This window comes from Phoenix dactylifera, chromosome 2 (genome assembly GCF_009389715.1).
Source record: "Phoenix dactylifera cultivar Barhee BC4 chromosome 2, palm_55x_up_171113_PBpolish2nd_filt_p, whole genome shotgun sequence".
Classification (NCBI taxonomy): Eukaryota; Viridiplantae; Streptophyta; class Magnoliopsida; order Arecales; family Arecaceae; genus Phoenix; species Phoenix dactylifera.
This window is the reverse complement of record NC_052393.1, coordinates 20,169,460-20,184,908: the sequence shown is the minus strand read 5'-3', so window position 1 is coordinate 20,184,908 and position 15,449 is coordinate 20,169,460. Positions and strand designations below refer to the sequence as shown.

Genomic DNA, 15,449 nt, shown 5'->3' with positions numbered 1-15,449 from the left:
AGTTTTATAATGGCCGACTATATTAATACATGTGTTATGAAAATCGACGTCCATATAGTGAATAAAAAACTCTGTACAACTGTGCTTCCATTTTAGATGGGTATATAATAGATATCCATATCTATTTATATATGATGAATATAAATATGAATATGATTATTGATTGGATGCAAAAATTTATATATATATTTGTTTTGAATAGATACATATATAAATCAAATTACGAAAGAACGAATTTAAGTCAAATAGTCAAGCTATATTTGTGATATTACTAAATAGAAAGCAAATTAAGTTAGTATCATATTACTATGATTGCTTATCTTTTTTAAAGTTCAAAAGTGCTATATAAAATTAAAAAAAATATTAAAAAATCTCTCAAATTGGATTCCATATTTATTTTTTTATTGAGAGATATGGATACAATTATACATATTAGATGAATCCTCAAATTTACATCCATATCTATATATAAATAAAAATATAAAAATAGATCTAAATAAATATTATCTGAAGTATTTTCAGCCCAATACAGGTATTTTTTTGTAGAAATTTTTTCTTTATTCTTCGATAAACCTGTAATTTTAACCGCTGAACGCGGAGCAACGATGAAAAGAAGTCTCCATGTAAAAAAAAGTCGCCCGGTGCAAGAAAACGTGTAGTCGCTTGGACAAGACAGTGCAAGAAAGCCCACAGACAGTGGCGTTACCGCGGACTTCGACGACCACCTTATCATACGGACGTTTAAAACCTCCATCCCTCCTTCATCTCTGCCATCCACGCCTTCTCCCCTTTCCCTTCCCTCCCCTCTTTTCTTTCCATGTACCCAATCTTCAGCTCCAAGCACCCACCCCACACACCACCACCAATCCTCAGCTGAGATCCCCAATCCAACGGCTAACATCCCCCCTCCCACTTGCCCTCTTCAAACCCCGTCTCTCTGCCTCGGGAAGGTTCGAATGCCGGCGAGGTTGGTCCCATGTATTCCCCTCGCCGGCGTTATCACCGCCGTCATTCTCCTAGGCCGCCTTCCCGTCGGACGCTGCCAGGTTGGCGGCGACCGGGACGGCAGCGACTGGGTCCCGTCCGTTTCCAACCGGGTTATGAATCTTACCAGCGGCTTTGTGAAAGAAGCCAGCAAGAACTTGGGTTTCTGCATCAAGGACTGGTATGTTGCCGGCTTTTGGTTTTTCTTTGCCAAATCGCAATCAGCTTGAGGTTTATGGGTGTTTCAAGGTTTGGAACGTGTCTTCCAGGGAGAAGGACTGGAATGGGGCATTCGACTTCTCGGCCGATTTGGGGTTCTTGGAGCAATGCATGGAAGAAACACGAGGTACAAGCTATTTTCGTGTTTTCCAATGTTATTCCTTTATTTCTAAAATCTGTGGTTGGATTCAGTAAAGAGACTCAATAATGCTTATGGGAAAGATAATTACTTATTTCCAACCACATCTGCTTCAGTAATGGCAAGTCAAATTATTTAGGTTCTTTGGTGAGCTGGTCCAGCTTGGACGCACTTCTTTGCTTGTTGAAACTGCACCTAGTTTGCTTGAAATAGGTGATCTCCTTTAATAGTGTGGTTCATTTCCCTGCTTTTTTCAGTAATGGCTTGATCTTCTGGTTTTCCTCTGTCTAATCTTGCCTACTGCTCCCAGTTCCATAGGTGGTAGTTCATGAATTGAATAATTCTGGAAGATTTTGCATGCTCTTGGTAATCCACAAAGATTTGATTGGGCCCTTGCTGTAATTCAATTTGAGGCTGGTTGGAGTTAATGTTGATTCAATTTGCTGGGCATCAAGATTAGTACTTATTTTATCTCTTAGATTGGTAACGACCTATGCTCTATCACTTACAACGATAGCAATCTATGGAGACGTATCTTGATGCACATCGAGTGCCATAAAATTGTTCACTTATATGTGCTGGAGGCTTTAATCGAAATAGTTCCTATTGATCAATTTTTGCAGTGGATTGCATGGACGAAGCAAATGAAGTAAATAACAGTCAGAGAACATTACCTAGGCTGAGCCATACTACTGCCTTCCCTTTAGAGTAGAAATTTGCCATGTGTTGGTGTTGGAAATCAAGGTTGGGTGCCCATGAGGGCAAATGCCCAAGCTCGGTTCAAGTTCTGGTTCCTGTGGGTGTTATTAGATGGTGATAACCACTTGTTGTAGTTATCATAGCTCCCATACACTCCCAAAAACTTCCCCAGTCACTTTGTGATGATAGGTAGGGGATCAGAAACGGGAGAAAGACTCTTAGAAAGAAACACTTCTCTCCTCCTTCCTATCTTCCTCTGCCATTTGCGAACCTAAAAGCTTCTTGGATCATGGGAAACAATTTTTGTTTCAATTGTAAACAGATTTCCGACCTTGAATTCATGCTACAATGAGAAGAGGATGTTCAAGAACTCGACGAGAAGCCCTAAGCATGTAATTTTAGCCAAAGAAAGGTCCTGAAAACATTTGACCATGGACTTCCAAAAGGTCCTGTGAACATTCTGATTGAAGATTTTAATTTCTTTCTTTGGTATCAGCTGGGCTAGTTTACATGCTTCATAGGGCTCTACGGAGTATGAACGTACTTTTGAAATCCTATATTTATATGATTGTCCATGGGTTGGCTGTTAATGGGACCTCGACCGTTTCTAATGGTTCAAGCCTTCAAGTGTTGTACGGTTCAGTACACCCCAAATTGGGTGGCCCGGGGTGATATGATCTTCAGGACTTTTGAGTGAAAAGTTGATAGCAGGATTTGATGTTGTGAGGAGGACATAAAAAAGCTGAATTTATTGGAGGGTGCTGCTGCATAGCTCTGTGTGGGGGCATGGAAGGCAAAAGAAAAAGAATCATAATTCCAATTAAAATATGTAAGATTAATGGACTCAGATACTACCCTGTCATCATCTGATCTGTCACTTTAGGCTCATTTATAGCTTAAAGTTTTAAACTGCACAAGCCAAACAAGTGACAGTTAAAAAGTACCATATCAGCGAATTATATGTGCAAGTGACATTTTAACCATGCTAGTGCAACTCATCTCTAGGAGATGGGATATAACTTATGTATAGTTGATATAATTTTAGTTTGAAGAAAGAATTCATGTATATGGCATTCGTTATTGCTGTTGGTATTGTGCCTTGTAGATAGGATGACTCTTAAGATTAGAATGTCAAGTTTTTTGTTTTCTTCTCTCCCAAATTTTGATGTTTGATATATGGCAATGCATGTGAATATACTGTTAGTTCGGAGGGAATTGCTGTTTTTGTGTAATGTTATTGCTGTGCCTTCGGAGATACTATGGTATTTAACAAGATGTTGTAAATCCTTGCTTTTGCATCCTTCATATACATGTCACTAAGATAACATAAGGATGCTTTCCTAATAGACTTTTTTTTTGTAATGATTTGTTAAAGAAAAAATGCCTTTTATTATGTGCTTTCCTATGCTTAACTAGTATTATGTTGGGATAAAACAAGCATACCTGATTTGTTGTCCTGGATTAAATTGAATCAACAGGGGATCTCCCACAACGCTTATGCACAGCAGCAGAAATGAAGTCCTACTTGAGCAGTTTCTATGATGATGGGGTTGGTAGTAAATACTTGAGACCTAACAAGAACTGCAATTTAACTTCATGGGTTTCTGGATGTGAGGCAGGATGGTCATGCAGTGCCAGCCAAGATCAGAATATTAGCCTCCAAGATGCCAAAGATATGCCTTCTAGAACTCTTAATTGTCGTCCGTGTTGTCCGGGCTTCTTCTGTCCACATGGTCTTACTTGCATGATACGTAAGTGTCTTGCTCTATGGTTCTTTCTGAAGTGATCTGTGACTAGTTTTAGGTTGGATACTCCCTAAGTGATGTTTTGTAGGTATGAATTTCATTAGGGTTATAACTTATAAGGTGATCAGTTTTCTGTGGTCACTCATTACAATTTCTTATAGAAACTAAAATAGAACTTCCACGAATTATGAAGAGTAACATATTGATAACACTTACAAAATATTTTATTTATATAATCCTTATTTCCATCCAAAATGCATATATATCTAAACAAGAATGTATCCTGGTGGATGAAAAGTTTCTTGTTTTGTGAAAATTTGATTCACCTGTTGAAATAAACTGTGACCATGCCCCTCAACACATCTTCTTGATTTTTCAATTATCATATGATATACAGTAGCTTAAATCTTTCTAAGTGGTATATATTTTCCGGAAAGTGAAAAGAAATAAATTTTGAAACCCACAAGTACCTGAAAAACTTATTCCTTTTGGCAACAACACTATATGTATGACCTTAATAAGTTCATGACCACCAAATTTGAAACAGGTTATAGCCCCATGCTATTTCCTTACATCCATTAAAGATCAAATCTTTTCCATTAGTTGCAAGTGATCGTAATGAACGATCATTTCATTTCAACTTGGTTTACAGAAAGCATCTCTATAGTTTGGCATCACAGATTTTCTTCTTGATGTTAATGTTGCAAAAGGTACAAAGCACTGATGTGCCTCTAAGTGGTTCCCCCATGCATGTTTAGATGGAAGTTTGGTGGTTCACTGGGTTTGCATCTAGTTAGGTCCGCTAGGGAGTATAGTAAGATTTTACAAAAGAGGTTTATCAAAAGCACCAAAACAAGTGTTTCTACAAGAGTGTCTTTGCAGATTAGTCCCTGATATTTGCATATTAATCCCTGTCTTTTTTATATTTATATAAAAAATCCTCGTAAAGCTCTCTGTTTTTACTTAGTCCTTGTGCTAGCCTTTGTTGATTATACCTTAGTGCAGGTTAACCAGTATTACAAAAGGACAAAAAAATGTTTGACTTAATAGCAAATAAGCCTCAGAACTTGGCCTCTTCTCTCTCTGCCATCTTCTTGCTTGGGACTTGCTGCTAGGGGACCAACGGTGGAGGGACATGATTAAGAGGTTGGTTCAGTGCTAGGGGCAAAAATGTTCAGAAGATATGAAATTAACACTGTTAGGAGAGTTAAAGTAGACTATTCCATTCTTATATAGTTAACCTAAAGAACTTAGAAGCAATAAGTTACAAGATTTTAGGGATTAAATAGAAATATGAAAAAAGATAGGAATTAATATGAAAATATAAATGATTTCAGGTACGAATTTGCAAAAACCTTTTCTAAACTCATTTGCTTTAGTATAGACTTTGTTTTACTAAATCATGACAACTAAACAACCCTAGAATTATTTGGTATTATACAGGAAGGCTAAAAATCTTTTCTTAATTTTATAATTGTATAAAATCTTGAGATGTCCGGAATACTGGTTTTTAGAAGCAACACAACTTCAAATACAATTTTGCCACCACGCTTGGGAACAAGTGAACAACAATATGCTGATTCATGATAAGGACCATATGTGACATGAGGCACCTTACTGAACAGAAACTAGGAGGATGATACTTCCGATCAGGTCCATCCATACATCATCTAAAGATTTTGAAAATAGTTAGTCCAAACTTGGCATGTAGGGCCAGTTATATTGCTAAACAGCCAAATTCCATTATGCTGCTTCCTCAGTTTCCGAAAGAATAAATCAAATTATTGATGGACATGAGACAGCTATTTTTAAGTTGATATTTTGTCATTACACATGGTTTAACCGGTTGATAAAATCCCCGACTAATAGTTCTTTTAGAAAAAGCTTTTTCCAAAATTCCATGGTGCAGGTCAGATTTTATACTAACTTGGAGAGAAGAGAATATCCACAAATATTATTTTATCAAGCTAATCATCTATATATAATCAGCTGTATATCTATGTGATTATTACATGTGAAACATCAAACAATAATTAAATAAATAATGAAGTTTGTGACATATAATCCTGTTGTTTCTACAAACATCTAACAAGCAACTATTACATGGCGTGCTCTTCAGTTTTGGACCAGCAACATTGCATACTAATCTCTTGATTGCTTATCTGCCAAAACAAAAATGAAGAATCTATCCTCTAAAAGAAAATCAGTTCTCAAATGATAATATTTGGTTTGAATGCACCACTATTGCAAGTTCATTTTACTTGTATAAGGTGGTTTATTAAGGTATTCAAACACCTTTCACCATATATGACAAATTATGGAAGAAGTTCCTTATTTTTTTCACAACTTTCTGTTTTTGTCAAATGAAGCTTGTCCCTTAGGTGCCTACTGCCCACTTGCCACACTAAACAAGACTACAGGGATTTGTGATCCGTAAGTTGATTTTCTTCTTAATGGATCCATTTTAACATTTTCTTTTAATTTTCTTGCAAAATATGGCATGTCTTGTTTATTGCTCAAAAAACTATGCAGATGCAATTACCAGCTACCTCCAGGAAAGCCAAATCATGCTTGTGGTGGTGCAGATAGGTGGGCTGATGTTGGAAGTAGCCCTGAAATCTTTTGCCCAGCAGGATACTATTGCCCAAGCACCATTCAGAAATTTTCCTGCAGTAGTGGGTATTATTTTTATCCAACATGTCTATTTTCTTTCATTTGATCCTATGTTATCTTGTAACAAACATGATCTTGCATCAGAATGTATGAAAAAATGTCAATTATCCTTTTAAATGTTGATTTTAGATCTTGATGATTTGTTGTTTCTTCCTTTAGGGATTTGTGGTTATAAATCTCTAACCAGCTTCATGTTGCATCTTCCAGACATTATTGCAGGAAGGGTTCTACTTCTGAAATAAGTAAGTTTTTCATTGGTCATTTGATTGAGTAGCTGTTTCTAGGTATCTTTAAGAACCCTTTGTTCTACATGCTATGGATTATTATTTTTGCAGGTTTGTAGATCTTGTGAAATCAGGTTCATTTAATACTGCGTGTAGAAATAACAACATTGTAATTTATGGCTGTTCATTTATTTGGCTTTTCTGAATTCTTTTGAAATAAAAAGCTGAACCAAAAGCAAATGATACACTCATTTAATGCTACAAGGTTATTTAATTAAACTAGTTAAGGCAAGACTAACAGGCTAAACTGAAGCTTGCCATAGAACTAGCCGTGTATAAAGATCGTAGTAACTCCAAATGTAGAAAGTAGAAGCAGGTTGTCATTGTAAGTTGTGTTATGACATTTCTGTAAAGATGTCTTATAAGATGATAGCTGTGAAAAGCTTTGATCTTTTATTTGGAGGGTTATTATGCAAGTACCGGGGAATGTTCGATGCAGGTCGCAGGTTTTCGCGTGCCTTCCCCGACCCGTGGGCTCATCGCCTCACGTGTGGGTACGTCACCCCAGATGGAAGAAAAGCATATTCGCCAACGAGCCATCCGGGTGTGGGGCATCTGGTCCCCTAATTTAATCGATGCCCGTGCATTTCGAACCCGGGCAACTCGAGTGGAATTATCGCCCCCTTACCACCAGGCTACCACCTTGGTGGCAAATATGATTATATTTGCAAATATGAAAAGTCAATGCAACAGAGTTTGCATTTATAAAAAGCCATTCTATGCCCTTAAAGAAAGTTAGAAACCTTGTTCTATTTGGCACGAAGTGTAATTCTATTGTTGTGTTGGAAGTTGCTAAACAAGAGAAGAAAACAAAGAAAAGGGAACTTCCTCTTCCTTCCCTTTAGTTGCTAGAGTTTCTTTCTCATTCTCTTGGAGCGAAGGTGGTCACCATGATTCTTCTTTCTCCCTTCCCAAGTTGCTGTTGCTATCTTTTGCTGGATGCTGGTCCCAGTCCTAACCTACCCCTTTTGGGGGATAAGCATGTGCCAAAGTGCTACGTGATTAGAGAACCCTTCCCTAATACAGTCAGTTTCCCAACAGTTCTGGCAAGTCTATTTGGGCAAACATAACTACTGGTTCAACATCTTTTTTTATTTCTGGTCTCCAATATATATGATTCAATTTCGTTATTACAGGAAATTTGCCAACCTATATTCTCTTTTTGTTTTTCATTACTTTTTGAGCTGGCACTCTTGATTAAAGCTCATAATTAACTTTCAGGATGCTACATCAAGAGCTCATGTAAGTCAAATTCCGCAAATCAAAATATCACTTTATTTGGTGTTTTATTAATGGTAAGTGTTTTTTAGCTTTATTTTACTTGTACATTTTGCCTCTTTAAAAATCAGAGAAGTTGCTTGAAATTATCTTTCTCTTAGTAGTAAACATATAAATATCATTACATTCCTAATAACTGCTTCAGAATTAGAAACAGGCATTAGTCTTGTATGGAATTCTTGAAAGCTCTTTGTACCTGCAAAGGATGGTTAATAATGTGTCATTTAAAGTAAGTCATCACAAAACTATCATTTTCTCTTCTAGGTGTCTAGAATTACTTGGTTGTTTCATCCAAGTTGTTGTGGCTCAAAATGAATGCACTTCGACTGGATTTGGAGTTGGGGCCATGGGCTTTTGGGGTTAGGCAATGGTGGGTTTTAGGTGTGGAAGGTATTTACCTAGAAGTGCTGACTCTTGCCTAGAGCTGCGTAGGTTCCTTTTGGGCTTAAACTAGGTCTCTATTAAAGGACCATACAGTCAAACCCCAAGTCATAATTTCCAGCCCATGAATTTGAGAACGCAACTCCATTAACAGGTTTCTTGCAGCAAGGAGATAAGAGTATAATAGACTGCTTTTCTATGGAGATTTGATGCTTTATATTGATTTGCTAGGGGAAGCTATTTGTATAAGGCACTTTATTGAATGAAAATTTGCTGGGGCTTCAGCAAGGAGGGATAATTTAACTTCTGTTGATGTAGGAAAGGAGGGGAAGATTTAAGGTAAATGGATGAAAGTTATGATAAATGCAAGGTTGGAAACTTGACTGTACTGTTGCATCTCAAACCCATGTCAAGCACTGTATTGATCCGTATCCACACAATGTTGTTGTTTGGTTCAGCGAACATGATTAGATACAGGGGGCATCTCATGTCTCCTACCATCTTTGTACATGAATGATACAGGGGACCTTGAAGAAAATATGTGGAAAAGCTTGAAATATACATATGTACATACTGAATGATACAGGGGACCATGGAGAAAATATGTGGAAAAGCTTGAAATATACATATGTACATACCTACGTGCACACATACATGCATGTATTGTGCATGTATGTATACATAGAGAATGAGAAGACCCAGTAAAAGTAAAATTTTTGGTACAAGTCCTGGTTCGTCCTAGCTGTTCCAATTGTCAGGGACCTCAGTACCTGAAAAAATGGGTCCACCCTGTATTGGCTATTATGAACCAAGACATTGACTGGAATGGGTGATGTCCACTGTACCGACACTTGGTGTGGCCTGGTATCTTGGTAATTCACTGGCATGCCATTTTTTCCTCTTTATTGCTGTGTCCTATGTTTGTTTAGAGGCATTTTAGGGTTCCTTCGTATCATACTTTAGGATTAGGGATGTTTTTGAGGACTCGAAATTTGAGGTTAGGCCTTTTTCTTCAGCCAAAGGCCCAAGGAGAGGCCCTGTGCCAGTATATCACCTAAATACAAGACACATCATAACAAGGGAGAAGAGAGGAAGAAGGGCAGGAGCTCAAAACGTGGGTGCCATGAACCCAATACCAAAGTGGTCTCGGTACCAATGTAGCATCATAAATCCAATTGTGGATTGTTAAACAATATCTATTTTGTTCCAAATCACGAATTATCTTATTTGTGAAATAAAACTATGTAGACAAATTCAATTTTTTTGTTGATAATGCTTCTTTTCATAAAAAAATGTTAAACATTAGACAGACTCTATAATGTAACTTAGGTATTCCACTTTTATGATTACAGTGCTGCTGGTATATGAGCTAATTATTATACAAATGCACAAATACATATACAAATACATGCATAAAAGCATGTGTATGTGGTGTATTCACACACACAATCCTGACCTTAACTCTATACAACTTGGTGCTGAACTCTTACCCATGAAAATTTTGTTCCAGAGAGGGTCTGGGCTTAGCACGTGGAAGGATAGCTCAGGCTAGCTCATTGGTTATGTGATTTTACATTGTAACACTGAAGAATAATTCTCTGAAGTTTCTGTTTAGTATGAAAGATTTTAAACAAGAACAGAAAGCTAAGTTTGACAGACGAAATGGCATCTGTACTCAGGGAAAAAATTTTAAGCCTCAGACAATCACAAAACATATTTTTTGAGGCCCAAATTTGTGCTAAACTTTTGCAGAACCTGCCTTCGTCTTGTGCCCCTTTTCAACCATCATCAGCAGTTGTTACACAGAGAATTCCCATCTTTGAAAATTATAAAATGTGCTGTTGTTACCTATGGAAGAATAGGCACCTTTAATATAATATTTATGATTTTTCTACAAACATAATAGTCACTATCAATTTCCTAGTGTCTATAGCAATGCTATACATAGGTGTTAAAAAATAAAAACATTGTCATAAGCCACTTGCCAATGTACTTTTGATATTACTGCAACTTCCTAAGCTATGGAGCAATGGTCCTAGGAAGATATTTATGTTAGTCTATCCTATCTTAATCTTGAGCATAAGATGTTTGCCTTCTGTTTCTGTTACTGTAGGTTGCACTGAGTTTGTTATTATTGATAATATACAATTTCTCTGGCCAAATTATCACCATCCACAAAAGGAAACAAGCCAAATCTAGGGAAGCTGCTGCAATGATGGCTAGAAAAACTGTACAGGCTCGTGAAAGGTGGAAAAAGGCAAAAGAAATTGCAAAGACACATACAGCTCGGCTTCAGAATCAATTATCTCATACGTTCTCTCGCAAAAGGTCTGTTGAACGGCAAGAGGAGCTAAAGTTTCTTAGTCGATCTCAGCAATCACCAGCAGCATCCACATCAAAGAACAGTGAACCAGATAATGTTACTAAAATGATGCATTCACTTGAAGAGTACTCTGATAGTGAAGGATTCAGTCTTGAAATGGAAGATAAAAACTTTAAGAAAAATATGCCTAGAGGTGAAGAAAAGCAGACTCGTACCCAAATCTTTAAGTATGCATACGGTCAAATTGAAAAAGAAAAAGCTGCGCAACAACAAATGAACCTGACCTTTTCAGGAGTAGTTTCTATGGTTGCTGCCAATGAAATCAGAACCAAGCCTATGATTGAGGTTGCTTTCAGAGACGTAACTCTATCTTTGAAGGGAAAACAACTTCTGAGGTGTGTGACAGGAAAACTTATGCCTGGCCGTGTAACTGCGGTCATGGGCCCTTCAGGTGCAGGAAAAACCACCTTTCTTAATGCTATGACTGGAAGGACAACTGGATGTGAGATAACTGGTTTAGTTCTTATAAATGGAAAGGTTGAACCTATTCATGCATATAAGAAAATCATCGGTTTCGTACCACAAGATGATGTTGTCCATGGAAACTTGACAGTGGAGGAGAATCTTTGGTTCAGTGCAAGGTGCAGGTAAGAATTTTCTCAATACATACACTGCATATATTAATGTTTTATGTCAAAGCATTACCTTCGTGACTGAATATCTATGACAGTATTTAAATATTTGGAAATTTGATATTAGTAACCTTTATTTTACCTCCTCGTTCATTCATTCGATGCTTGCTCTATGAAATTTACTTTATTATTCATTTTTTATCAAGGTTATATTTAGGATTAGATCTGGATTAGTATTGTGGCCTTTGAGACTTTTTAGACATTGTATTAGCCTATCAGGATTGGTGGGCAGACTTTGTCCTAGACATTAAAGTTTGCATAACTGATGGATTTCGCACAATTATCTTGCTCCTATAATCTTTCATTTTTTCCCCCTCTTTTTTACTTCCAGATCAAAACATTGTTTCTCTAGAAACATAGTCTGCCTTGGTTTCATCACTTTCATGTTCTTGTGTTCAAGTTTCTGTTATCTAGAATTGTTTTGGCAGCTTGCCCTCAACTTCAGGACTTGTGTTTGTCTTCCTGGAATCTGTTTGACTATACATGCATGATGCATATTTAATTTTAAGAGATCTGAAGTTTATCAAGACATCTGTCCTTTTGTAATCATGTGGTCATAACTTATTGCTGATTGTGCATGGAAGAAACACATAGCAACAGATCTGCTACCAGATTTGATGTGTTTATCTATCAGATTCTTTTATCACTTTTGAGATCGACCGTGCTAGATACTAGAGAAAAAAAAGAAAAATGCATACCATTTTCTTGATAAGAAATCCCAGATTTCCTGCTGCTCTATTTTGAGGCTAGCAATCTATCCTTTCCAGAATTCACAAATGGAAGTCATGGAGTAGAATAATCTCCATGGCAAGTAACGTGTTTTAGCCAAGCGACGCAGGACAGAAGAGAGAGAGAGAGAGAGAGAGAGAGAGAGAAGAGGAGAAGAAGAAGAGGAGAGAGGAAAGCCAAGGGAGAGAGAAAGGAGGATATCTCAATATTCTATAATCTCAATAATGTAAATTGTGTTATCATTAACACAGGAATGGGTTTATTTAGACAACTCGAAACCCTAATAAGAGTCTGCATAAAAATAAATTCTAAATCTAAATAATATTCTAGAATCCAAATAAAAAATAAAATTTTCTCATTTTTAAATAAAATAAAATATCTTAATTTCTATATTTGCATCTAAGATAAGTGCATCAAGATTTCTTATTGTTGGACGGGCTTCTGTCACCAAGGTTTGTCATCTTAGTATCGGGTACTGTACGAGCACATTGCTAGTTCGATATAGTATGATCCCTTTGGAATGTTATGCACCCCATGCCGAGATAGATCTTGACCTCTTATACTCACTTTTTATCATAGACCGCTTGAAACTGGGCGGTACGGTACAATATGACCTCAGTATGGAACGGAACCGCTCAATTCGGATTGCTACGGACTGCCATCGGTCAGTTCAGGTTTGTTTGGGGCCTGTACCAAGCCAAAACTATCTCGTCTCGGTTCTAACCGGGTACGAGTTGCACATCCGAACAAGGCAATTCAGGATGAGATGGCAATCATTGGTTTTATCTCATTGGACCTTGGCCCAATCAAATAGAGAAAATTTTTATTACCGAGAAAAATACATGCTAAAAGGAAGTTACATTATTTGATAATGGGTCCTTGTTTGCATTACTAGTAGAATTTGTTGTTGTTGGATTGGGAGAAATTTAATTGATGAAATAACTTTAGAAATTGAACCAGCAACTATTAGTTCAGCTAGTTGGCACCTCTCTTCTTAGGTAGGGATGGCAACGGATCGGGTAGGTCATTAGTCGTCCCCACCTCCTATTTGCTTCGGAGTGGGTAGAGTCAGATGGGGTAGGGTGGGGTAGGTAAAGCTAGATAGGGCGGGTTGGATGGATTGGGTCAGGTAAAGCTACAAATTTTTTTTTTTTTTTTTGCATACAAATCAATTTTTTGCCTTAGAAAGGGGATTTGTGAAAAGTTATATATTATCGAGTCGAGTTCGAGTCGGGCTTTAGCATTACCCACACCTGCCGTGATTCTGTTGCGGTTCGAGTACATGAGGGGTGGAGTAAATTGCGACCCCTATCCTTAGGAATTCCTTTTGGGGGAGTTCCAAGGTTCAAATCCTGGTGGTGGCATACTACCACAGTATCGCTTAGGAAGAATTAATGAACTAGCTCACAATAGTATGGACTCATTCATGTGCAACGGTAACTTGTCTTTTTAACCTTGTTGAGGAGACATGGGAGGCTTTATATGATAGGCACTCTGCTCAGGAGGTTGTGTAAGTAAATGAATCTTTTAAGGTAAGATAAGGTTCCAAAAACATGAAGAATGTTACATTTACCAAAAGATATATGTTTAAGAAGTTGAATGTGTGTTGACCTCTCATAAAGACCTTGTCGAGAACAAAATTGACAACAAGAGTTTCAAGTGGTAAAACTTTTGCTGGGTTAGACTCAAATTATCAACATTTGCTTGGAGAAGTTTTTATTGAGGATTGGATTCCACCTTTTAATTCCTTCAGCCCAACCCATCCCATCTGCACATATTTGATCAAAATCTGCCCTTCTTACCTTGCCTTTGAAAAATGATAGAGATCATGGTCTTTGTGTACAAGGAGGAAGAGATGCCCATAGTGGAGGACATGAATAAGGAGATGCTATAGTAGAAGCTATGAATTTGTGCAACCAATGTGGGTTAACTAGTCATACAACATTGATATGCTATGTCCTTCATGGAAAATCAAGGTAGGAAAATCAAGCTTTACTACTCTTAATAGGCTTACCTTGAGTTACTTAGTTGTCCTAAACAGGAAGAGTAGAATTAACTTATGAGGAAAATTTTAGAACTATATATTGGGTCTTTCTTTGTTAAATAAGCTGCCACATTAGGTAATGCATGTATTATCATGTTTTGGTGTAGGGCCAATTTTTTTTCCCTTTGGTGGGTCACAAATACATTTAGTAAAACCTAAAGTTCTAATTGAGAAAAAACTATGTCCATGATCATGTTGTAAATTTTAGTATAAGGTAAATAAGAAGTGCTACTATTGAATTTGGGTAGTTAACTTCCAAGTACATATACCATAATTAGAACAGATGTTAATGACACAAATTAAAAATTATAAAATAAATTAGGTAACTATATTATGTTGAAAAACATTTGCTAGACTTATGAATACATATCATATATCCATGTGTTTTGGAGGAAAAAGTCATATTGAGTATTTACCAAGGAAGGTAGTAGTGGAACCAGCATCTAGGTCAGTTGGCTAGCGAGATGGTACAGTATGCCCCTGTGCTATGCCGTTCTGGCATGAACTGACAGGCAAAACCGGAAGGGAGGGGGAGAGGGAGAAGGAGAGGAAAAGAGAGAGAGGGAGAGGGTGGCGGTTGGAATAAGAGGGATGGAGGGGGAAAGAGGGCTTCAAAAGAGAGAGAGAGAGGGAGGGAGAGGGTGGTGGTTGGAATAGGTTCGAGGGATGGGGAGAGAGGGCTTTTGAAGCCCTCTCGCCTCTCCCCTGTTTTGACGCATGGAGGAGAAATGGCTTTGAAAGCCCTTTCTCCCCCTCCCTCGCCTTGTTTTGGTTGCTGTCGGCCACTCTTTCTCCCTCCCTCACTCTCTCTCTTTCTTCCTCTTCCCTTCCGCTGGTTTCTCTATCGGGAGGCCGGAACCATCCTAGTCCGCTACCAATGTGATTTGGTGCATCCTAAACTGAGTGATTCGGGATGGTTCCGCTGATGTTGGTATTTACTAATACTTTACAAACTTTATGAGTCAATAAACTAAAAAGGGCATGTTGTGTGAATTTCTCAAGTTCCAATAGCTCAAATTTGTTATATATCATTATGTCATTGCGATGATTAACAATAAAGAGGCTTAAATGATGAGATCTAGAATAGCTACTTATCTTTAAACTTTTGAACCTTTCAAAGTGATCTCAATAGTGTTACCTCCAACATCGCAACAATTAACATTGAGCAATGGGTATGGATGAGAATGGTGAAAAGGAGGAATGACGGTAGAAGGGTATCTTAGGACTTTGAAAATTGGAATGTTACTACCAGAATTAGA

General features: G+C 37.5%; 1 protein-coding gene across 1 annotated transcript in view; it reads left to right on the top strand.

Moving 5' to 3' along the window:
- Positions 1-706: 706 nt before the first annotated feature.
- LOC103696855 (ABC transporter G family member 28-like) overlaps positions 707-15,449 on the top strand; it is a 29,306-nt gene continuing 14,563 nt past the window's right edge. Inside the window, exons 1-8 of the mRNA XM_039123624.1 lie at positions 707-1,165; positions 1,254-1,330; positions 3,520-3,792; positions 6,156-6,219; positions 6,319-6,465; positions 6,667-6,701; positions 7,965-8,038; positions 10,516-11,372. Coding sequence (XP_038979552.1) covers positions 957-1,165; positions 1,254-1,330; positions 3,520-3,792; positions 6,156-6,219; positions 6,319-6,465; positions 6,667-6,701; positions 7,965-8,038; positions 10,516-11,372 — 1,736 coding nt within the window. The 5' untranslated portion in view covers positions 707-956. The remainder of the gene's footprint in view (positions 1,166-1,253; positions 1,331-3,519; positions 3,793-6,155; positions 6,220-6,318; positions 6,466-6,666; positions 6,702-7,964; positions 8,039-10,515; positions 11,373-15,449) is intronic.